This window comes from Bombus bifarius, unplaced genomic scaffold, assembly GCF_011952205.1.
Source record: "Bombus bifarius isolate JDL3187 unplaced genomic scaffold, Bbif_JDL3187 scf7180000010271, whole genome shotgun sequence".
Taxonomy (NCBI): Eukaryota; Metazoa; Arthropoda; class Insecta; order Hymenoptera; family Apidae; genus Bombus; species Bombus bifarius.
Genome location: NW_022885586.1, coordinates 5,970,195 through 5,993,871, shown reverse-complemented (window position 1 = coordinate 5,993,871; position 23,677 = coordinate 5,970,195). Strand labels below are relative to the sequence as shown.

Below are 23,677 nucleotides of genomic sequence, written 5' to 3'. Positions count from 1 at the left end.
AGAAAACTCGACTATTAAAGCAATATTTATGTGGAACGTTGATCGAGTAAAAACTGTCGGGTATATCTGGGTGAAGGAAAGTACACAGCAAGCCCGAAGACGTATGATTATAGCGACAACGCAGGCCATTAGACAACGGAAACATCAATCCTGTAGCGCGTTGCATCGTGTACGACAACTTTCGTCGAATCCGAGGGAAAGTTTAAACCGTGTCGTTGCCGACGACGATGCTGTCGCCGGACATCGTACAATAAAACAGACTGGACACGAATAAAGGGATGCGCACACGCATAAAGCGATTCAAACGTACCAACAGTGACTATAGTGATTCGTTGCGAGCCTCGTTTGGAGGAACAAATTACTCGTTTCCTCTCATCGATGTCCTATTCGAAGGATTGTTATTGAAGAATTATAGGCTGATAAATATTTTCAAAATATCTCTTCCGAGTCTGCAAATTCTACTAATTATTTCTGTACTAAGATTTTATAAGATGATGTGAGCGTTATTTTGGCTTTTGTGTGCCAAATCAAAGGAAAACAAGTATTTTTACTTAACCATAGAATTCTTTGAAGACTCTTAGAAAAGAGATTCATACTAGAAGAATTCGTCACAAGAAGAATCGTCGTTTTCTTTTATTTCTCTGATTTAGGATATTCAGATGAACCAGCGAAGATTGTTTTTTTTTTTCAATAATGAAAAATTAGCTGTTAATAACTGATATGAACTAGACATGGGCCATAATCTATTGATTGCATTTAAGTTTTTTCAAAATTATACGCAATTTTCACTACTATTAAACATTTTTGTAACTTTAGAAATTTCATCACTGTTAAAATCTCCAATTCCATTATAATTCGCTAGTTCCCAAGCCCAAAATGTAGCTCGGAAATACTTCTTTCGACAGTGATGCTTTAACGAATGCAGAAGGAGGAAAACAAAAAATAGATAATGCAACGGGTTAACGAGCCATGTTAGATAACAAGGCCAGGCCGGAATAAAATTGAATTAAACAATGTCGTGCACGATTCACGTGGATCACGGGTGGATGTACGAAAATACACAAGGGCGCGCGTGTGGTCGCACACGAACGTTCCGCGGAATAATAAGTCGTGCCATGCCGCGGATCGCGTGCCACGCCGCGAAACTTTCCCATTTGTAGCCGGTGGTCGACAGATACAAGCCGATAGCGAGACACGTCGCGTCGGTCTGCAGCCTCTATTAGTTTTATTGCGAGAATACACCGATAACGCTACCGAGAGGCTGGCAAACGGGGATGGCGAAACGTAACGCGGAGACAAGAAGTTTTATTCGTCGAACATATCCTTATTTTGACTCGCACGTACGTAACTACCGCGTCGATCAGATAATAACACGATAAGCTGCGTCGATATCAGTTACTTTGATAGAAAATAGGAAGAAGCATGAGATTGGGAGGATGGAAAGAAAGATTAGAGCGAAGAGGAAGAAAGTTGTTTAGATCGAAGGAAAGAAAAGCAATGAATCGGTTAATCGGTTTCCTTGTAACTACGATGGTAGCTGTTTTATGTCGAGTACGATTCAATACAGTTTTCAGATGAGTTGGTTGCCTTTTAAGGGTATAATAGTTAATCTTCGATTTCTGTTCGTCGTACGGATTTATTAGGATTTCAGGATACCGAGATATTTTATTTTTAAAGAAATTATATTACATATTTGAGATTTTAATTTCAGATATTACGTTGAACAAGAAATTCTTAATTCTTAATTCTTCTTTTCATCACATTACTAAGGTAGTAATATATAATAAATTAGTACCGTTATATATACATCGAATTATATTACAATCTGACACATACTACTATATTATGTTCATAGAATTGATGTGTTAATAGTTACTGAGAAATATAAGGTCCATTAGTCTTTACTATGTTGTCGCATTTTTCATTAAGTTTGCATTACCGCCTTTATAAAAACTTCGTTATTGGACTCCTTCGTAGAATTTGAATTTTTTCTGTTCAAATAATTTTGCAACAATTTTAATCGCATAGTGCTAACAACAGATCAAATGAATATAGTGAATGCAACATAAATTCTAAATTTAATTCCTTTATTCTTTCCTTGATATAAAACTATCACATTTTTGTCTTTTTTGTTAACAAAATATCGACAATTTGTCAAGATATACTTGCGGTCGCAATACACACTAAAATACTAAACCATGAAAATCGAGGAATAAATCGTAAATACGTGGTCCAAAAGAATTGTCAAAAAATGCCAGAGTTGTGCCAAGTAGTTTCTTTCGTGAGACAAACGAGTAAATATTAATTACTATTACCATACGAACCGCCTAATGCCGTGAAAGACAATACGACTGACATTCGCGTCCAAGCTGGCGCACCACTTTCACGCGGCCGTCGCCAAACACCGGGGCTGAACAAACGGTATTCGCCTAATGATTCATACGCGAGTCCGTCCAGCAGAATCATCAATTATATTCGAGCCATTGTTCCGCGACTAGAGACCGGGCCCCCATTATCTAATACATCTAACCTACAAAACTCGTAGCTATGTCGAGCCATACTCCGCCATAGTCGAGTTCTACCACGAGTCCACCTTTGAATCTGATAATAAACGTCGAACAGAAAGAGAGAGAAACGGTAATATTCTACAACTAGTTATATAAAACTCCTAAATCAAGTAAAAAATTCAGGGACAAAGTTCTACTGCTTACAAATCGACTTATAAGAATTTTCATCTGATTTTCATGTTTGATTTATAGCAGGCGATCGAGACGGTAATTATTAATTAATTGATGGTAATAAACATTGAACAGAAAGGAAGAGAAATATTCTGTAGCTGTATAAAGCTTCTAAATCAAATAAAAAAGACTCACAGACAAAATTTATCTGATTGTGAATCGATTCATAAGAATCTTCATTTGAATTTTACGTTTGATTTATAATGGCTGATCGAAATATAATAAGAGTCATTAATTAATCGTTTCATTGTTCCTTGGCGAGAAACTGAGTTCGTTATCTGTAGTCGATCGGTATTGATAAGTACAGACGAAAGGCTCGCCAAAGTAGCACCGGAGGCATGTGTACGACGCCAGTGATAGTCAGATAAATGGACGCAGATAAACGAGCGGAAAGCGAGGGAAAGGTTGGAGATACGGGGCGGAAAGACACATGTACGAGCGGTTATTCGCGAATCGACGTCTGTTGCGACCACGTTTCGAAAGTGATCCGGTGTTACGTAGTGTTCCGGTAGCTAGGAAAAGATAATGTGCTTTTTTGTTACATTTTCTTTTTTTTTATCATCTTTGCCTTTTGATTAGAAACCAATCGGCTCCAAAGAATACTTAATTTTATTTTACTGCTTTGGTCTTGTAGGAAGTTTTAGAAATTTCTGCACATAAATGCCTTCAATAAGTAAAAGAACAAATAAGCAAGTAGATTTGTCATATACCGTGTTAATTTTAATATCAAAAATAGTCGTATATAATTTATTACAGTAAATAGAATTATTAAATAATCTGAAATACTGTCTAAGTCTGTGGTAACGGAAAAGACGCAGATAATTGACGCACTACTTAAAACATGGTTTTCCGCGTCACATTGATTTACATACCTATCACGTGTGTGCCCGTACATTGTATTTTAATGATCGTTTTAACATCAATTTTTCTTACAATACTGTGCGAATAACATGTCAATCACTCGAGTTGTGAGACCTTTTTGTTTCTATTTGCTTGGGCGTTGTGATAATATCATAGTAGCAATTCCATAATTGTTGTGTATCAAACCTTGCAATATTAAACCAGAGTAAAGAATATTTCTAAAGAGAGAAATTTAATCTAACATTTTGAATAATCAAGAAATTCAATTTTAATTTGTCTTTCACTTCTCTATAGTATTTCGCTAGTAGAATGAAAAATATAAAAAGGAAAGATAAACGAGGTTTCGCTTGCCTATTTGAAAGGCCTCTTTTCCTTCACTTCGAAATCTTTCTCTCTTTTTCCATCCGAAGATCACGTCGATCGATCAATCGAATCGAGAAGCCCGAATCACTTTTTCTTCCATGAGCAAAAGATCGTGTAACGCGATCTTCATTTTTCATCCTCTTAGTTCCATCTCCTGCACATACCAACGTCTCAAACTACATACACATTTACGATTCACGTTTGGATATATACTCGCTCATGCATGAATAATAATTATTTGCACGTTAATTTTCACCTTAATTCCCACGCCTCTCGGATTTTCTGCAAATGCATCGCGTGTTGCATCAAAATTTTCTGCGACCTTGATCCTGATGCACGAACGGTACCAGTCAGTTGTTTATTAATCACTGTCCAAAGGTGTTGAGGATATGTGGATAAAGGCAAGAAGAATTCGTTACATGAAACTCTAGTTAATCCTGGTTCATTCCTATTAAAGAATGTTGGCACACGAATCAAAGAATAAATCTTGCATTGCAAACCGTTCCTGTTATAGAAAGTTTCGTTGGAGAGAATGGAAAAATCTCGTTTGAATTCTCGAAGTTCCACGCAATGGCGCGCGGATAAATGCAGCGAAAGGCGTTACACTGTCGATCGATCGTTGGTTTTATATATCGCCCTTTGAGTGACAGCATTATCTTATTCCCGGAGCGTACAAAGTGATCGATGTAGAGGGGTAGTTCGGCTCGATCGTTCACCGGTCGCCGTAATATCGATATCGAGTACTATCTACGTCTTTCATGCCCCTTTCAATAATAAATAACAGGAAGTATAGAGGATGATCCACCGGTGCGTAGCTTTCGATGGCCACTTAGAGAGGTGCTGGAACTTGCGAAGCGTGTTAGACACCCTTAAGGAAACCTTACGTAAACCTTGATAGAATATTTTCAGAATATAAACATACATTTAAATGAACATTGAATAAAACCATGGCTGAATTTTTTGTGAATATTGGACAAAGCTTTGCACGAGTTTCGAGTGAATTTTGGAATGAATTTTGAATGAGACCTTGGGTATTAGACGAACTTCGGATGATTGGTCGGAACATTGGTCAAACTTTTTCAGCAGCGTTAGTTTCAGAACATTGAATAAACCTCTGAGTGAATTTTAAGTAAATCTTGGATAAGTATTGTAAACAACTGAATATTAGACAAACTGTGGATGAAATTCTTAGGTGAAATTCGCACATTAGATGCGCACATTGAACGAACCTTTGAATGACTGTTGAGTGAATTTTGGACGAATATCGAGCGAAGGTTGGGTGTACCCTGGATACCTCGAATCTTCGGGGGTAAACGTACTTTGGAACATTCAGATTTCGAATTCACTCGGCGTGCGGTTCTTCCCTTGGTGTGCGCGACTTTCGAATCTCGTTTCGACGCGTTGGCATTCCCAGGGCCAATGAGGAGAGATCGACCACGTTGGTCGGCGAAGACGAAGAAAAAGGAACCACCACGCCCAAGGTACGTGGCAGGAACGCAGACGGTCGTGTTGGTACCTATGTAGCCGCGTCTACGTGTCTATCCCCTTTGCACGTACACGTTCCTGCCCGCGACGATGTGTACTTCGCGTGTACAAGTACTCTCTATCCTTATTGCCTGCTTTCTTTCTTTCTCTTTCTCTCTGTCGGTGTAGCAGCACAGCGGCACGAACGCGCTACCACGTCCTCAAATTGAAGTCTCGAAGAAAAAGAGATGCGTGGCCTCACTTCTCTGGTTCAGATCTCCTCCACCGTTCTTTCTTCTTCTTCTTTTCGTATCGTCTTCGTCGTTTTCCGTGGCGAAGTTGAACACCACGAGCAAACCAAAGGGCAACCGAGAAGAAGGAAGGAAGGGAGAGGGAGGGAAAGGCGCGGATAAGAAGATGTCGAAGAAGGGACGACACAGAGGGAAAGAGATACAAAGAGACGAAGCGGTTTCGAAGCGAGGAGGAGGAGACCAGCAACGAAGGGAAGATGGAAGAGTCTCTGAAGGCTCTGTAGGCGCCATGTTGCTGGCGATGACAAGAAACCCGATGCGACGGTAGCAGGGCCAACGGAGCAGGCACAGGCGCTTGCTCGAACGCCTTGATTGGCCGATTACAGATTATACACGGTACACCCTGAAGAGATGCATCGGCCGTAAGCTTCGTCGGGATCAGCTACCGCGGTGCCGCGGAGACCTGGTCGAAGATGTTGCATCGAGTATGATTCACGAAGCATCGCAATGGAAACTACCCTTGTGTGGAAAAGAAATAGTAGAAAATAGAGAAAGATATTGAAGAAGCTTTAGAAATAGGTACGTACCTTCGCTAAACTTGAGAATTCTGAGAATTTAGATTGACGAGGATAGATCGTTGTTTAATACAGTAATTTTATCGATCGATCATTTTTTCAGGAATTTTTCTTCTTAAAGTACAGTTCAAGAATCAGAAGCTTTGTAGTGGAATGTACTCTTATGATGAAAGAAAGGGGCGAAATATGGGCAATACCGAAGAAATGCTAGGAAAAGCTATATAAAATTTAATAATTCTGTGAATTTCGATTCGATGAATGTAGAAATCACTGTGTTAATTTCCTTCACAAATTTCGCACGTTGAATTGCGCTTAAAGACTCGGAAGCTTTGTATTAGAAGCTGACCTCATATAAACAGGAGAAGTGAAACGTGAATAACATTGAAGAAACTTAAGAATTCCGTGAATTTAGATACGGTGACGATTAATCATTTTTGCCAGCGATTTCCTCCTTTGAATTATACTTTTCATATTTCTTACAAGAGGAAAATATTGACATTCTTCTTTACGCGTCAAATTTTGTGACAGTGCAAACGAATTATAGATAACTCAAGACTTTCTAGTTCTCCCTCAAAGTAACAGATTGAATTCAGAAATGGAAAATTCCGATTCTAGAGTCTTCTGTTGAAAGTCAACCAGTCGGAATGCTCTGTTCCGTGTTATTTTGCAAACAACCTGACACGGTGCCGCGATTACTCATCAGCCTGCGTCGAGCTCGATTCTCTGGCAGAAGGAGAAAGGGGAATAACTCCCGCGGAGCTCAGACTAATGAAATTATCCGGTCCGGGACCCCCTGCAACGACATCAGCAACCTACGACAGCCAGTTATCCCGTGATTACGCGATACGCAGTTACGTATCACGATGTGTGTACCTATGAGAAAACCTCTAGCCTTTTGACATCTATTGAACCCCCGGGGAAGGAAGGAGGGGGGGGGGGCTAAATACAAATAAATCAATTTGGGGTCAATTTCCATTGTGAAATCAGGGCTATTATTTGACATACTTAATATATACGACCAATAAATCATAGTTTAACGCACTGATTGTATCTAAAGTACGTATTGCTATTTCTCTGCGGAAGCTGCACACACTTTTTATCAAACGTCTTTCCTTAGTTATCTCTGGTATGTTTGATGTAATTAATTATATTTGTTTCAATTGCACGGTTTAATGTTTTGTTTCTTTTTCTGTTAACTTTTGTGTTAAAAATCTTCATTAATATCTAGCCTCAAAAAATCCAATGATTGAATTAGTGGTTATTTTTTAGAATCTAGTAGATTAATTTTAGATAAATGAGACGGCGCAACGTATACGTCACTGGCAGGGAATGCGTAAATCAACGAGCAATACCGATACATCCGATTTCACAGGGAAATTTTTGAGAATATTCTAAGAAAATTATGCGTAATAATACAAAAAGTCTGGTAATTGAAACAGGGGAGAAATAATAGTCTTATAAATAATTGAATAACGAGAAAAAGATTCTTCCATGATTTTTACGATAACTCAAACCTTCCACATGAATTAATCGTAACAATCAATCACTGCGGAGCTGATCACTATAATCTCGCACCATCTATATGGCATTGATAAACGCAGTTGAAGGAATTTTCCCTCGGTTCGCTTCTTTTTCCAGTCGAAAGTAGTCAAAACTTAATTAGGGTAACCGGATTCAATCGAAGAGTCGTAAAACTGACAAAACTTGAAGGATTTCGCAAAATCACGAATGCAGCTTTAATCGAGTACATTGCCGACATAGCGCATAAATCGTGGTCAGAGATATATCGAAATTAAGATTTCGCAAGCGGGTACGGTTCGTTTCAATTAGCTCGAAGGCGCTATCGCGGTCTAATAAATCGTTAATTGGGAGTCGTGGGATTATCCGCAAGAAATTCATGACTTCGAAGAGACCAGCGTCAATTAGCTTTTGACCATAGGTTCAGCCTAATAAATCGTTAATTGGAAACCAAACCGGATAATTAGCGGAAAGCCAGTACCGATGTCCACCGTGAAAAACTAAAAAACTTCACGATCGTCCGGCTACTGGAATTATTTATGATCTTCTCGTTAGTGTCTCGCGGCTGATTTTCTCCCTGTTGCCGATACGCTGCACGTTAGTACTGGCAACCCTATCCTCCCGGTGTCCAGGGCGTGGCGGATCGGTGATTTAGTAAAGTCATTTGTGCCGATAATGCTGACAGATGCTGTCCATCGAGAGTCCTGTTACCCTGGACTCTCCGTGCAACAGGATCTTCTCGTGGTTTCGAGGGGTGGACGCGAAACATGACTATGTTTCGTGGATACCGCGCGGAAATTTGAAGAAAAGTTGCACACGTGGGTTAATTATAAAAATAGAAGGGTTTTACTAGTAAAGCTTCGCGGAAAATATCGTACCGCGTTTGAAGATAACTATAGTTTCGAATTTAGAATGCAATTTTGGGAGATTAAAAGGCATACGACACGTAGCTGTCACTTGTGAATATTACACGGAAGTTTGAAAAAAAGACAACGTATATGAATTGATTAAAAAGTACAAGAATTCTATTAGCGGAGTATTATTGGAAAAATTTGAGCTGCGCTTGAAGATTATAAATTAATAAGATTGTAGCTTCTGATATCGAATGCAATTTTGGAAGAGTCAGGTCGGAAAATGTGAAACGTGAAAGATCGCCCCTCGTGAATATTGGAGGGTGAAATATTTTGCAGATAGAAAAATTGTTGAATTATATACAATTGTAAGATTGTGGAAAAGTTTCGATATGGGAAGATTCAGGGGGAGAATACGGAACGTGTCTTTAGCACGTGGATTAAATTAAATCTGCACGACTCGTGAACTAATCATACTTTAAGAATTCAAAGCTGGTCAGTTTCCTTCATGGAATGTAATTTATTTCAGCGATTCAGAATGCACAATTGTACAATTCGAAGAATGCAGACAAGCCATGACAATCTGTTCGGTAAATACACGCGGTAAAAATCCACCGAAGAAGAATATCTTATACAAATTAAATTAATTTAAACCAACATTTGCAGTGATTCTCAGGGATTATACCAGAAATTTTCCGCGCCTTCCTCTATCTTAATGCAACATCCGAGGATATTACGAGCGTTCTTAGAGGAATTTTCTTGCCATACGAAGCTGAACGCGTACCGAATGAAATTTTCATGGAAACCTCGCTTAATTGCCAGGAGATAACGTGAAAACGCAGTGGATTCCAGGCGTAAGAGTCACGGAACAACGTAAGCCCCGTGTTGATTCGCGTGACGAGTGCAGCGTTCATCATCCCACCGACGATGTAGTGCACGTGAATTTCGTTGTACGTGAGAACAACGTACGTCGTATTAGTACTTCCGTGAGAGAAAATTGATCGCGAAAAGAAAGAAGAATTAAAGAAACAAGCACGACAAAAAAATAAAAAGAAATATAACACTTACCTGGGTTTGCGTTAGTCCAAGACTCGCCGCGAGCTCCGCTCTTTCTGGTAGCGCGAGATATTGCGTTCTCTGGAACCGCCTGTTAAGCTGTTGCAACTGAAGGCTGCTATAGATCGTCCGTGGTTTCCTCATCTTCTTGCCTTTACCGTTTCTCAAGGAACCGCCGCCACCACCGCCGAGCTCGTCGACGAGACTGCCACCCTTGTCACCCAATGGCGAGAGGTCTGCGAACATGCACCACCCTAACATCAACTTTCAGAATCCTCATCACCGATTGTGTACGAACTAAAGAGAAATTTAACGAAAACCTAAACAAAACTATTCGACAGATACTTGATTTATGATACATTTAGAACGATAGAACGATTTAATTATCTGATCCAAATTCGAAACGATTCGTTGACGTTTGTGGGAAGAGAAAAGAACGGAAGGAATGGAAAGAGAAATTAGTTGAACGCATTATAACATCGAAAGAAAAGGATGAAAGGCTTGTCGAAGATCGCGACAAAGGTTCGGGCGTAGGTAGCCGCGATAAATCATGATTAATCTCGTGTAATTTGCCACGTGTGATCGCTATCGTGGCGAACAATATCGGAGTGCTAACCATAGTGTAATTAATTAAAAAAAATTGTTATAAATTAATCATCGAATAATTACGCACCGACTAAATAAACGCATCGTGCCAGCCCGGCGAACGCTATCGTACGTACGATCGCGCCATTATGTTTATACCCTAATTACAATGTAGCGTAATACGGCGCGCGGTGTGAATCCTTGAACGTAACACAGTCATTTAGAAATCCAAACAGGCCAGCCTTGTCATTTTCCACCTAATGCGGCGCGTTCAAGGAAATGTCATCCTGGAAAATTCACCATGTCTATGTGTGCATGCTATGAAAATCGGCATAGTAAAACATACATCAGCATGGCCTCCATCGAACAGGTGTAGCAGAAAATTCTCGAACGTGGCATGGTTGATAACAAAACTTGTAATTACCAACTTTTGAATTAGTAATTCGAAATTTCTAACTACTTGCGCGCGATCTTCTACCTTTATGAAATTTATAGCGATCAGTTGGATATGCATACGACGCGTGTATACATACATACGATATGATTTTTATGATTTATTGCTGGCCATGTCACCAGTAACGGGGGCGTGGAAGACTGACCCGTGGATCAACGAGTTTCAAGATCGATCGCGGAACGACACGGAGATTTTGATTACGCGTAAAATGGCAGATATTAACAAGCAACCCCTGCTATACTTGATCTTTTCTTGCCAGGTTATATATGTACGTACACCATACTTGGCGGGATATTTACGATACGCAATCGCGTGTTAGGAGGAGTTACGGGGTCTTTCCATCGGCAAGGATTCTTCCAGAAGGCGGTGTCCTTCGTTTAACGAGACGTTTTTGCGCTGTCGTGACCGGTATCGTCGAATACATTAACCTACACGATTTTATGTCAGGTTGAACGCGATAATGCTTATTCGGTGTTTTATCGTGGCAGGTCAGTGGAGCCATGATGTCGCCGAATATAACGTGTCATTTCGAAAGGAATAATAGCCGTCCCGTTATCTTTACGCATTTTTATGCAATGTCTGTGACATATAGCGACGCGCTATTGATAGGACGCACTATGTTTCTGTGGAAAATATCGTAGCTTAATTAAATACTGAGGAAAACTGTCTTTTTGCCGCGATTAATTAAAATTTTCAATTTTTAAATTCAACGTGTTGACCACTACTGGTAAGCAAGTTCATGGTACATTTATAATGTAGCATATTTTCTGAGAATGATGGTAATCGAGCTTTCATTCTATCTGATTTCGGAATTAGATATGCGCTTCTTTTATTCCGATGGATTTATTACCTGCTTTTGAAAAGGTTTATATTTTTTGAACCTAAGCAATAATTTTCCTTTCCTATTATCAATTTTAATATGAACTTAGAAAATCTACAAAAGTTTCTTCATGCTTTCCTCTTTCGTTTGAAAATCAGGGAAAATATCGATATGGTAAAAGAAACGGTGCTCGAAAGAATTTCTATTTCATCATCGATTATCCATAAATCCCAAGAAACATAAAACTAGAACACACTGACACTGCACACCAAACCGATACGAATTACCATTTCTATCCTATTAGATTTCCAATTTTTGTACATTTATGGACAGTCTAAAATGCATGAGATATGCAAAAATATTGAAAATATCCAAAGTAGAATCTCCACTTAGAATGCATTTCTATATCGAATCTTCATAAAAATACAAATTTACATAAGTATCCGTCTAAGCACAAACATCGTGAATTACGCTATAATGTATATACCAAACACATTGCCAATCATTTCATTGATTATGAATGAATCACCGCGATAATCACAACCTATGATGCAACATCGTGGCACAGAAGTGCATAAAAGCATAAAGTTCAGTGAAAACTGTAAGAAAAATCGGGAAACGAAGGAGAGGCACGGTTTTACGATACATTTTTCTCGGGAGTGCTTGTGCGTTGCAAGAGCTCGCGGAGTCATTAGCGCGACGGTGTATGCAAAGCGGTCGCTGAAAACCGCTCCGGTCGCGGTGAAACTACTACTTTAGCATAATTCGCGCGGCTCATTTGCGAGCGGTCGTGCGTTCCCTGTTTCCTTTACGCGCGCGTTCCCTTCCCGATTTTCGCGTGTACGCGATCGATCGATCCGCGGTTGCCTGTTATTTCACCGGGAATAACCGTTCTCGAAGAGGCAATTTATCGTCCTATATATCCTCGATGCAGATATAAAAGCAACCACGATACCGTAAAATATAATTAATACACCATTCATCAGAACGAAGAGGTTAACGTTTCGCGAGTGATCAACGATTCTACGCGAGTTTCTGTGAAAAATCGTTTGGTCACGGATCGAAAAGAACTGTGCTAAGCCTCGATGCAGATGAGCGGCGCAGTTGCGATTTCGCTCAGGCGACGATGTATAATTCGATGGGTTTGTGCTTCTAAGATTTGATACAGACGAGCGAGTTTCGTCGCGTGAATGCAGTGTGTTGAATTACGTAGGGAAATATATGTGAGTGAGCGCATTCGCAATAATTTCGCGCGAATTTGCGATGCATAAAAATCGGGAAGCGCGCAGTTCAACATATTTGTATTTACTATATGCTTAGACATATTCGACTGTAACGTGCGAATTTTTCTATTTTTAGCGATTTACGTATTATTCGCTGAATACTAAAAAAGTTGCGTTTATGTACATTGATGTCTATGATAATTTAAGTGACTTCGAAATTTGATAGATATTGCCTGAACACTTTGAATCTAAAATATATATAACTTCTAATCACTGATAAACTTAAAATAATATTTGTGTAAGCATAACAAAAATCCTTTACTTAACTTCTATAGAAAAAATGAAATAAGATATAAAAAATGTATTCCTCAAACAATTATCAGTAATACCGTAGACAAAGGTCAGAAAAGAAAAATCATATATGAAAAAAAAATTCCCAATTTTAGAATTATCTGCGAAGATAAAAATATTCGTTGAAAAATGAAAAAAATAAGAATCCTCATACATATTATCACATGTCCGACAATGAGCGTTATTATATCGCTATATGTGCATTGTTTTCTGTTCGCTAACGTTGCATGCCTGGCAAAAAAACTCTCACGAGAAAAAAACCACTCCTCCGTATCGAGCCTCGTATTTCTAATAACACAATGCACATGACCATGCAATCCAGCTATTCGACGAATAAATCTGTCAAATCTCACACCATCGCCACTAAAAAATCGCAACGTCTCTCTGTGTCCAGCTCTAGCCCTGTCAATGGAATACGAAGTCAAGTCCGAGTGGAAAAACAGCAGAGTTAGAGACGAATAGTTTATCGTCGATCGCAACAGCTAGCCGCGACCGGTGCACTTTGCGTGACGACCATTCGAACCCCACTTTTCTCATTGTCAGCTGGGGGGACGAACCAGGATCCGGTTGAGTGGCAGCCACACGATATCTACGGATGTATCTAAGCCAGAGAAAACACGACTTCCGTGCAAAATCTTCGAACCTACGGGAAGAGAAAAAGGGAAAGAAGAAGAAAATCCATCGTCGCTGCCATCATCATCCATAGAGCAACTTGGAATTTCCATCTTTGAAGATCTGTCGGGTGATCCAATAGTGCTCCAGGTCGGTGTTCCTAATCCTTGTGAAAACAACCGTTTAATACCTAATCCATCACCCTGGCCGTAGACCCCAGAACTCTCTATCCAAAGGGCGCATTGTCTTTGAACCGTTCCGGATTAATTTGACCGGTGGTTGGTCGCTGCCAGGCCCGGTGACTAATGTAGAGTTCGGTAAAGGTAGCCACGCTAATTGGATTCTGGTTCCCGGGATCGTTTGCTTCGTTGCGACTCGACATGGATGGGCTCAACGTCGATGACAAGGCAACGGCCAAACCGAGAAGAAGGCTCGGCCAGGGACGATGTTAATGGACGGTTCATTTGTCGCAACCGATGAGATTGCTCGTTGATATACGGCTACCACCTAACGGTGCACTGTTTGCGCATTGTCGAGTATGAGATCGGTACGGTGGTACACGATTGTGTACACGATACGAGATCGTCCCTTCTTTCGTACTCTCTTGATTCTGACAAGTCGTCGCAAGTAAAGTTTCGGACGACTTCATTAATCCTCCTTGGTTATATGACTGTTCCGATGTCCAATTTCTGATCGATGTTTTTCATGTTTTCGCATGAGATGGGAGTGGAATGGAATTGGGAAAAGAAGATCGAAAGAAGTATAAAATAACATTAAAAAGTTAACAGTTACGATTAACGAAAGGAGATAGCGGTAGAAGGAGTTACGAACTTAGAGTCGTAAAAGTATTTCTTGAAAATTTATATTGCTACATATAGGCTGAATGCATTAAAAGAAAAACTGCGACGCCAGTGTATACAGGGTGGTTGGTAACTGGTGGTACAAGCGGAAAGGGGGTGATTCTACGCGAAAAAAGAAGTCGAAAATATAGAATAAAAATTTTTTTTTTAAATTTTTCCATCGAGACAAAGATCTACGAAATTTGTATATTGTATATGCATTGACAGAAGTCAAAAGAGAATAATCCACAATGTCGGTAGTTGAATTAAAGATTAAGATCAATTTTAGAACAGACATAGATTTTATAGTTTCATTCCATATGGAAATATATAAATGCAGCTAAACTACGAACAGCTTTTAAAAATAACTTATTAAATGTGAATTACGAAACGTTACACGTGACTCGTAGCATGAAGTTGATGGAATGGTATTCAAATATTTCATATATTTCCTTCTTCTCTAAGCACGTTTGACAAGGGTATTAAATTGGAGGTGTCAAGTATTTTGCCAGAAAGGTAGTTGAAAGGAACGACACGCGGCAGGTGGCCAGAGCCCGAGGAGGATGTGCAAACAATAGCGTGCTCCTTTGTAATTAACTCGCGATCGCGATTCTAAAACGATATTTATTATTTAATTAATTCAATCGCTTTCATCAGGCTCCGTGCCTGATTCGCAGAGGATTACGAGCAGCAAAGAGCAACGGGCAAATTCTTTCGTCGCAATTTGTCACACGTGTAAACGAGCTTCTCGTAATGATTAATCACAAACGATCGGCACACGATATGTTCGAATTAACCAATTATCGCTGTACAATTACGACAAATCGCGCGTTACCACGCGGAAGAACGTGTGTAACTTTCTTTAATCGTAAAATACGACAATAAGAACGAAGAAGAAAATGGAAAACGCTTAAGAAAAAGAAAAAGCATTACGATGACCGAGTGATCTACGAGGATCGACGGAGCAATCAATAATCGACGTAGCAACACGTGGCTATCGTTCGATAGATCAATTCTACATTATCGTAACCACTCTCTGAGAACGCTGTTAATGGAGGCAGACATAACGTTACGACACGGCAATCGCGATTTGTCGCCATTCGTTGGAAACACAACGACGAACTCTCTCCTCGAGCAGAATTTTCTACCACGCTAATCCGGTTCTTACGCGAACTCGTCATAGTTCTATCCTGCTGGGGTCCGTTCTAATGGTTTATGAAAACCGAGCACGAAGAAATTGTCATCCTAATGAGAGAAAATGACCTATAATCTGAACGATTCCGTGGAATCGTGGAACCCATTCGAAAGAACGCATCGTAGAACATTTGCCCATTACCGATCACGGACCCTTGGAAAATACGTTCGTTTCTTCCTTCCCATCGATGGTCAAGTATTCGCAATTTTCCAAATCGAGAGGAAAGGAAGGAAGGGAGAAGAAATTGCCGAGAGTCAGAGCCCTCGATCGTTTTACTGGATTCTTCTATGCAACGATGGGTAAACGTATCGTGTAACGTGCGAATATCTCGAGGGACGAACCCTTTTTTCATATACTTCACCATCGGGGGATTCACCGTTTCCTTTCTATCCATATTTATCTATTTTTTTTCCTACTCTCCTAGCAATTTTCGACAAACTCACCGATTCAAGATTACCTATAACCGATATCCCAGTGCTTCGAATTACGAAAGGGGTGGTTCCAAACAGGCGAGAACCTCTCGTGGTTTCCATAATGCAGGAACGTTGGAACGTGCACGTTTGCGGCGGTAAAAGACAGGTGGAAAGGAAGAAGAACCATCGGTCATTATTAATTTACGCGATAGATAGGGTTCGCAGGGGAGGTTGTCGATTGTCCCCTTCAGAAAAGACAGAAGCCTATAGCGAGTTCCCGTAGAGAAGGAAAAACTCGTGTAAATTCCTCTTCAATTAATTTAGGATTTTATCGAGTGTCTTCCGTGTCGGGAATACCGTCGCGTCTAAAGAACTAAATATTGCACGTTTCTATCGACGGCAGCGACGATATCGTCGCTCGTGTTCGCCGATTCGCGGTTGACAGCTTCATCAGCAAAGCGATACGATATACCACTGGTATTTCGAGCAAACAATTCTAAAAATGACGCATCGTGCTGATCATTTCTTTTCAATCGTTGTAACGACGAGCTTACTTAGCGAGGAATCGATGCTGATTTTTCTTTCACGGCACACGCTGAGAAATTCATAGAACGTTTCCCTTTGTATATGTCAGAGAAGCGTCAAGAATAGAGTTGTGGGCATTTGCTAGATCTCCATTGGAATGGCCATCGCTGTGTTATAACGACGGTACGGCCTGATACTACGAGCATGAACACTGCCGATTCGACAATCAACAGCGGCGATTAGGCACTCGCGACGCTAGTGATAATGGTCTCAGGTTCGATAACGAATCCGCGGTCAACGGGAGCATAGATATACTTGCTCTAACTCAAACGTGTACTGATGGTAAGGCGCTATCTCCCTTCCTCGATGAGGTCTCAATAAGGAATGAATCTTCGTCCCAGCGACGCCACCGAGACAAACTCTGGTGGGGTGTCTAAGTACACAAGATCCTCGGATCGACGTCGCTGTCGATTGTTCGATTTTGGGACACAAGCTGCCTGTCCGTTTGCAAAAATCTTAATTGCCGGAAAAACCCAGGTTTTATAGCGGGTCCTCGGGCTAACTGGATTTGTGCTGTGTACGTGCCTCAACATCAGGTATTCATTGTCCGAAGGAACCATTGGCATGGTCAGATACCTCTATGGGTATTTCCTTTAATGAGTGTCATACTATCGCTCCATACCTTTGACCGCGGCTACGTTCGGCGGATGATCGCCTTGAGCCCAAGTTTATTATCACCAATCGCCAACAAGTACAATTGGGCAGACTGACGGCAAATTGTTTAGTTACAACTGTAAACTTTAATTACAATCTTACGGATTTTCCCGAGTCTCCGACATATATAACAAAATTTGGAAGATTTGAAAGAAGTTGATGGAATTTTGCAATCGCTGATTGAAAATATTCGGAGTACTCTAAACTAATTTTGCAATTCGCAAACCGTTATACGTAGCTAAATAGTTTCACGTGTAAGGGTGAAAATTGTGTGAATTTAAAAATAATTGACTACAAAGGACTTTGTAATTATTGATCGAGAATATTAAAAACATTTTGCGAACGTTTCTTTTCTCTGAACACATTGGTGTGTGAATAATTTCATACATAAGACGAAGGTGAAAATATGTACGTGTATCTAACTGTTTGTATTTCAACTGCCTGCATTTACATATTGAATAAAAATTTCTGTGAATTTTTTAGAGAGCCAAGATGATTTATGAGAGAAACAAATTGCAGTTTCACGGAAGTAAAATCTTATCAGAAAAAAAAAAGACAAAGATGAGAAATGCAAAGATGTTTAACGAAATAACAAGCAGCTTTATATATCTAATTGCTTGGCGTTAGCCAATATGCGAATATAAACTAGAAAAAGAGGACAAGATGAAGAAAACATGGATGCATGATTGCATGATGCACAATTGCATATATTGGAATTTAGTTAACTGTATTGAAATATACAGTAAAAACTCGCGTGAACTTCAAAGAAGTTGACGAGGAAAAAACACACGAAGAAGAAGGCGAGGGAAATGTGCAAAGAAACGATGAACAGTTGCGTATCTGACTGCTTGAATATCTAGCGACGCTTTTCGAGGACACAGGGAGGCCGCGACTATTCTCATTCAGCCGGGGGGCTTTTTGTTTCGTTCGTTAGCCGCTTTGCGGGACTTTTTCGGATCCCAAGAGGATTCTCTTTCCTAGTCGTATATCTTATTCCGTTTCTCGGCGTTATTGTGCCTGCCCAGGCCGTCGACCGATCCACTACCTGCTACTCTAGATTCTCTCTTCCGTTTTCGTTTCTTTTTTCGTCGAGCGCCTACCTCGCCAGATGCGAAATCAACGAAAGAAGTTTACGATTTTGACTTGGCGTCCGATCGCCACGCGAACGCGCAACCGTAATGTATTTCCAACTATCTGACCTCCCACATGTGAAACGTTTCAGGATTAGATAATGGAACTACCAATTTGTGTTAAAAATATCGCAACATCGCTTCTATGTACTTATCGACGAATTATGCGTGGAATTGTAACGAGTATTCGGTTGAAATACGTTACGAGTGTAATGCGTTTTAAGTAGAATTCTACCGCCGGGATCAGACATCCGACTCTTGGGAAATTTAAAAGCATCGTTATCAGAAAAAGTATCACAATCGAATATAGTAATAGCGATAATTATACGTCTGATAACGATTCTTTAGGGTATTTCTAGTTGATATGGTTTGTGAAAATATTCTATTACTTAAAAAATTTTATATTCTAATCTATGCTAATTGCTACTTGCTTTGAAAGACTCACAGCGAATCTATCAATTTAAACTGTTCGACAGTATGGTTATTAGAAAATAGTATAGTAAGCTTCGCTGTAAACCTTCCAACAGCTCTCCGTTCCAAGGAATTACTCATAGAAAATCCCTCTTATACACACTTTAAGCTTTTAAGTCAGCTACTTTGGTAACTTTTAAGATCAGCTGCAAACAAGATTAGAGAAAAGATTCGCTGGATTGTCAACGTACAACCATCGCCGTCTTCGTCATAGATCGGCTCCGATTTCCAAGGAACGAGGAGCACAGAATTAAGTTAACTATCTTTATTCTAATAGTAGGAATAAAAAAGGCTGCGAATACATACAGTTAGGGTACTCACCGTCCTTGGGCGGTGAGGGGCACTGGGGCGCGTACGATCCCAGGTGATATCCATAGGCGTTATGCTGGTGCATGGGCGCGAACGGATATCCGGCTAGCGCGGACCTAGGACTGGGGAATCCTGCATCCGCGTGTTGCTGGTTCCCACTGCCTGGTCCGGATGTTTGGTGACTTAGCGCGCCGACTTGATGCGGGAATTGATGAGCACCAGGCACATTGTGTCCTCCGGGATAACCACCACGTAGACTGGCGGGATTATACAGATTATTATGTTGCAATTCGATGAATGCCGATTTTCCACTTTGTGAGACGGGCGTGCTCGATGTTGTACTATCGCCACCGTTTCCACCGGGTGGTCCAGGTGTCACCGAGCCCAATCCCGTGTGATGAAGATGCTGTTCCATGTCGGAACCACCGCCTCCAGCACCTGCACCACCGCCACCGCCACCACCGCCGCCTCCAGACGGTCCACCGCCTCCCGACATACTATTCGGGGTCGGGGTACTAGACGGACAGGGGTCGCCCGCCCCGAATGGGCTCCCCAGGTCCGTGAAGTTGAGCGTCGTCGTGCTGCCCGGACGCTCCACCTTAGTCGCGACGTCGATGCCGCCGCCACAGCCTACGGTTCTCGCGGACAAACTCGCCGACGACGTCGTCGCCGCCGCCGTCGCGCGAACGCCGTACGGGGCCCGAATCTTGGGGCCTCTGTTTCACGTTTCACGACTGGTCACTATTGATTAATGGATCGCTTATCGGTACAATGTTAATTCCCTATAAACAGGCGACATTTGGATATTCCTCATTTACTTCGTTCCAGATCGCGGACGGTTTTAATGGCTTTGTCGGTGTTGCTATATTCGATAGATTTATGAGGCGATGATTGATGAGGACTGTTCAAAGGAGTTGATTTACGTGATCTCTTCACTGCCACTTTAGAACGAACTGTAGTATGATGTTCGAATTGTCACTAGATTTAGTTAATTGTTTCTCTCACGTGTTCACAAATACACTAGTTTCGTAATTCTCCGCCAAGTAGTCTGTAGTAGCTCGGTTACAGTTAGATCACTAAGCACTTCACCCGCGTAGCCTTTACGGAACTGAATCCAATTTCATGGATCGTATATTCGAGAAGATGCACCAAAGTCATGCACAGGTAGTTTTGCAAGGGTCAGCCCGATCTACGGTAACGTTCTCCGTGATCGAGTAAACTGCCCATCGGAGTAATGGTTCTTTGCACTGCGACGGAGCGGGCGCTTCACGTTCTTGGTCCCGTCGATCACTGTTCCAACAATCGTCACTGTTAATCACGTTCCGATCGTGCACCACCGCGAGGATAGTCACGATACCGGGCCGAAATCCGTGGTATACGATCGTCCTGGGTATTTGGAGCCACACTTGGGATATCGCACGATCCACGGTTTGGAAATTTGGTCTAGCTTCTCCGACGGAGATCCGGTAATCTGTCGGTCGAAACTGTGGTCCTAGCGTGACAGTACACTCGCGCGAACTGCGTGATTTAATTGTACGTCGCCGATGACACAGAGGCGTGCGCGCGCGCGCACGCTCGCTCTCGTTCAGCGGCAACCAGCAAGTGCTTTTTCCACACGCGCGTATGCCGTGATTATTCGACGCCGATGAGCATCGTGGCTCGGCCGACGTGGTTGTCGACGAGAGAAAACGGTCACGACGATTCGCCGATCACCGTAGGCAAGAAGAAGAAGAAGAAGAAGAAGACGACGACGACCGACGAAGAAGAGAGAAAAGCACACACGCGCGCCTGGCCCAGTAACTGCAGTGCACACCGCGCGGCGCGGACCGGTATAATGATACATAATGAAGCCGAAGCCTCTCCCCGGAGCCCGGTGCGCCGTTTCCGAAAGTCGCCGCGGTGGCGCCACTCAAGGCCACACCCACGTTGGCCGTTAGCGCGCTACGCGATTGGCCGTTCCACCATTCCCCCACTTTGCGTCTGTGACGTCTAGCCGATCGATTGGCTGTACGGAGGCCATTATGGTGTCCGTGTAGGAGTTGACGAAATCGGGCCATGCCCACGGTTTACCGACACCCTCGGGGCACCTTCGCTCGTGGAGGTGTTTTCTCTACCTGTCCGGGGACCCTTTTCGTTCGTAGTGCGCGTACGACGCTGCCACTACTCCTGACAGACTCTGTCGGGGGTATAGCTCCGGTAAAGAAAGCCAGAGACCACGCTCGACCAGCGACGCTTGTATGCATGGAGCGGCGAGTTTCGGGCCGCCGCCGCCGCCGCCGCCGCCGCCAACGACGACAAGAGACTCCCCCGTTCCCCTATCTACCGCCAATTCGATGGGAATCGAGGGTTGAGGGTGACGCTGACATCTGGGACGCGAGTGAATTTCCCTTGCCGAAAGATTGGACGTAGTTTCTGTTTCGCTGCTTCGAATTCGAGTATCTAGTGAAGACTATTCTTCCGCCACTTTTGCGCTATCTATCGTAGAATAATTCGAAAATGATACGATTTGGCTTTTCGAAGTAATCGAACATGTTATTTATTATTGATATTCGCGATCAAAATTAGAATATACGATATCGCCTATTTCGGATCATGTAGATTGTTTTCTTACGATTTTACGGCTTCTGAGATTACATCTAGACGAAAAACTCGCGAAGATGCAACAAAAAACAGTCGGACGTCAACGTGACAGTTTGGCAACAGACGTGCTTAGCCCCGCCCATTAGCCCACCGCGAAAGGAGTGGACCGGCGACGGAGGTGGAATACCTAGGACGACACGTTTTTCCGTTCTCGTGTACACGCAACTCGATTGCTAATTACTCGGTTCCATTTTTCGAGTGAAGCCTTCTACTGAACACATTCGACACTGCAATTTTTCATTAAGGTCGTACACACACGAAGTTTCCTCGAATGGTCATCCACTACGTCGCAGACCCAGACTGATATCGTAACAAATTTTTCTATCTTCTCAAAATAATGTTTTCCCCGCTTCTTTCGCTTGTCTAATATTTTTTTAAAATTTCACAAAACTTTAGAGTTAGAACGTATACGCTGAAGACTGCACGCGGCGAAAAGGCACGGGAACAACGCGTCGAGCCGTGTGACCTAAATTTTCCTCAAAAGATGCTAATCTGGCTGCGGTGGTCGCATTATAGGTAATAGAATTTTTTATCGGAACAATTTCTCGCCGGCTATACAGGAGTTGGTAGCACGGACGCGGAGTAGAAAAAAATTCAGCCAGTGAGCAAATTTCGTAACGCGCTTGGTCTTTTTGCTGATCGTATCTGCGCGAATGCAGCACGGTAGACAGGTGAAGGCGCGGAAAAGGATCAGATCCCATTCGCGGATAATCCGAAGCGTGGTTGTTCGCCCACGAACAACCTTTGTCTCCTTCTTCTGCCCATGCAATTAATTAGTATGCGAATAATCTTCTTTCACCTGCAATTTCGCGACCATATTGGAGAATCGACACGAGTTTTGTCGAAATTGATCAAAGGGTTGATACGGTAGAACTTTGGCTATCGGAATATCGATTAAGAGAATAATCGATTAACTAAAACGTTCAGCAGTGGTAAATTTGGAAATGATTTCTTCCAAGAAAGATTGAAAAACAAGAACAGAAACGTAACGAGATTTGGTTGCTATTTTTCTTTTATTTTTTTTTTTTTTTTTTTTTTGCATATTCTTATTCGAAAATGTTATTATCGTAAAGTAGCTGACATTTTTGTTCAGAAGCTCTTGTTCTTGTTTGATATTAATATTTCTAAAATAGTCTAGAATGAATGATTGTTTCTCGTATGAAAACAAAGTGATTCCATTTGATGCATCTCATTCAATCAATGTTTCACTGTATTTCGCAAGCTTTTCACGCATCAAAAATACTACCATAAATCATCAGGTCACGCTTTATCACTCAAATCCCGATATCTTATGAAACGTGTTCGTGTCGTCTTGAAATATCTAGTGAACGACCACAGTGTTACGTGATTGCGACTGGGATGCGCGTTATTGGCGCCCGTTACGGGGCAGGATTAAAGCTGACAAAATCAGGACGACAGCAAACGTCTAATTAAGTCGAAAGTCTTCGAGCGGCTGGGAAACGACACGTTCCACGCCAGCCAGTCCCTTATCTGATCGTTCCTAATCGTCTTCCCAGAATTGACGTTATTTTTTTCATCCGCCCCCGTCGGCAATTTTTTTTCCATCCTCACGTTTCCAGAAAACCATTGTTTCCTACATAAGCTTTAACTATGAATGACTCTGGTAAATTTACCCAACCACGTAATCGACTGATCGTAATTTTAATTATGCACAAATAAGATATATCATCGTTATACGTACCTGTAGTGATATTATAG

The 23,677-nt window shown here is 41.7% G+C and overlaps 1 protein-coding gene across 3 annotated transcripts in view; it reads right to left on the bottom strand.

Annotated features, from left to right (window-relative positions):
- LOC117216313 (homeotic protein distal-less) overlaps positions 1-21,159 on the bottom strand; it is a 94,449-nt gene extending 73,290 nt beyond the window's left edge. The window contains exons 1-2 of one of the 3 annotated variants that reach the window (XM_033462929.1): positions 19,331-21,159; positions 9,690-9,931 (exon numbers count right to left, since the gene is read on the bottom strand). In XM_033462929.1, coding sequence (XP_033318820.1) covers positions 9,690-9,931; positions 19,331-19,814 — 726 coding nt within the window. In that variant the 5' untranslated portion in view covers positions 19,815-21,159. Of the gene's footprint in view, positions 1-9,689; positions 9,932-19,315 lie in introns of all 3 variants that reach the window. The other 2 variants (XM_033462931.1, XM_033462930.1) reach the window with 2 other exon arrangements.
- Between the last annotated feature and the right edge of the window lie 2,518 nt (positions 21,160-23,677).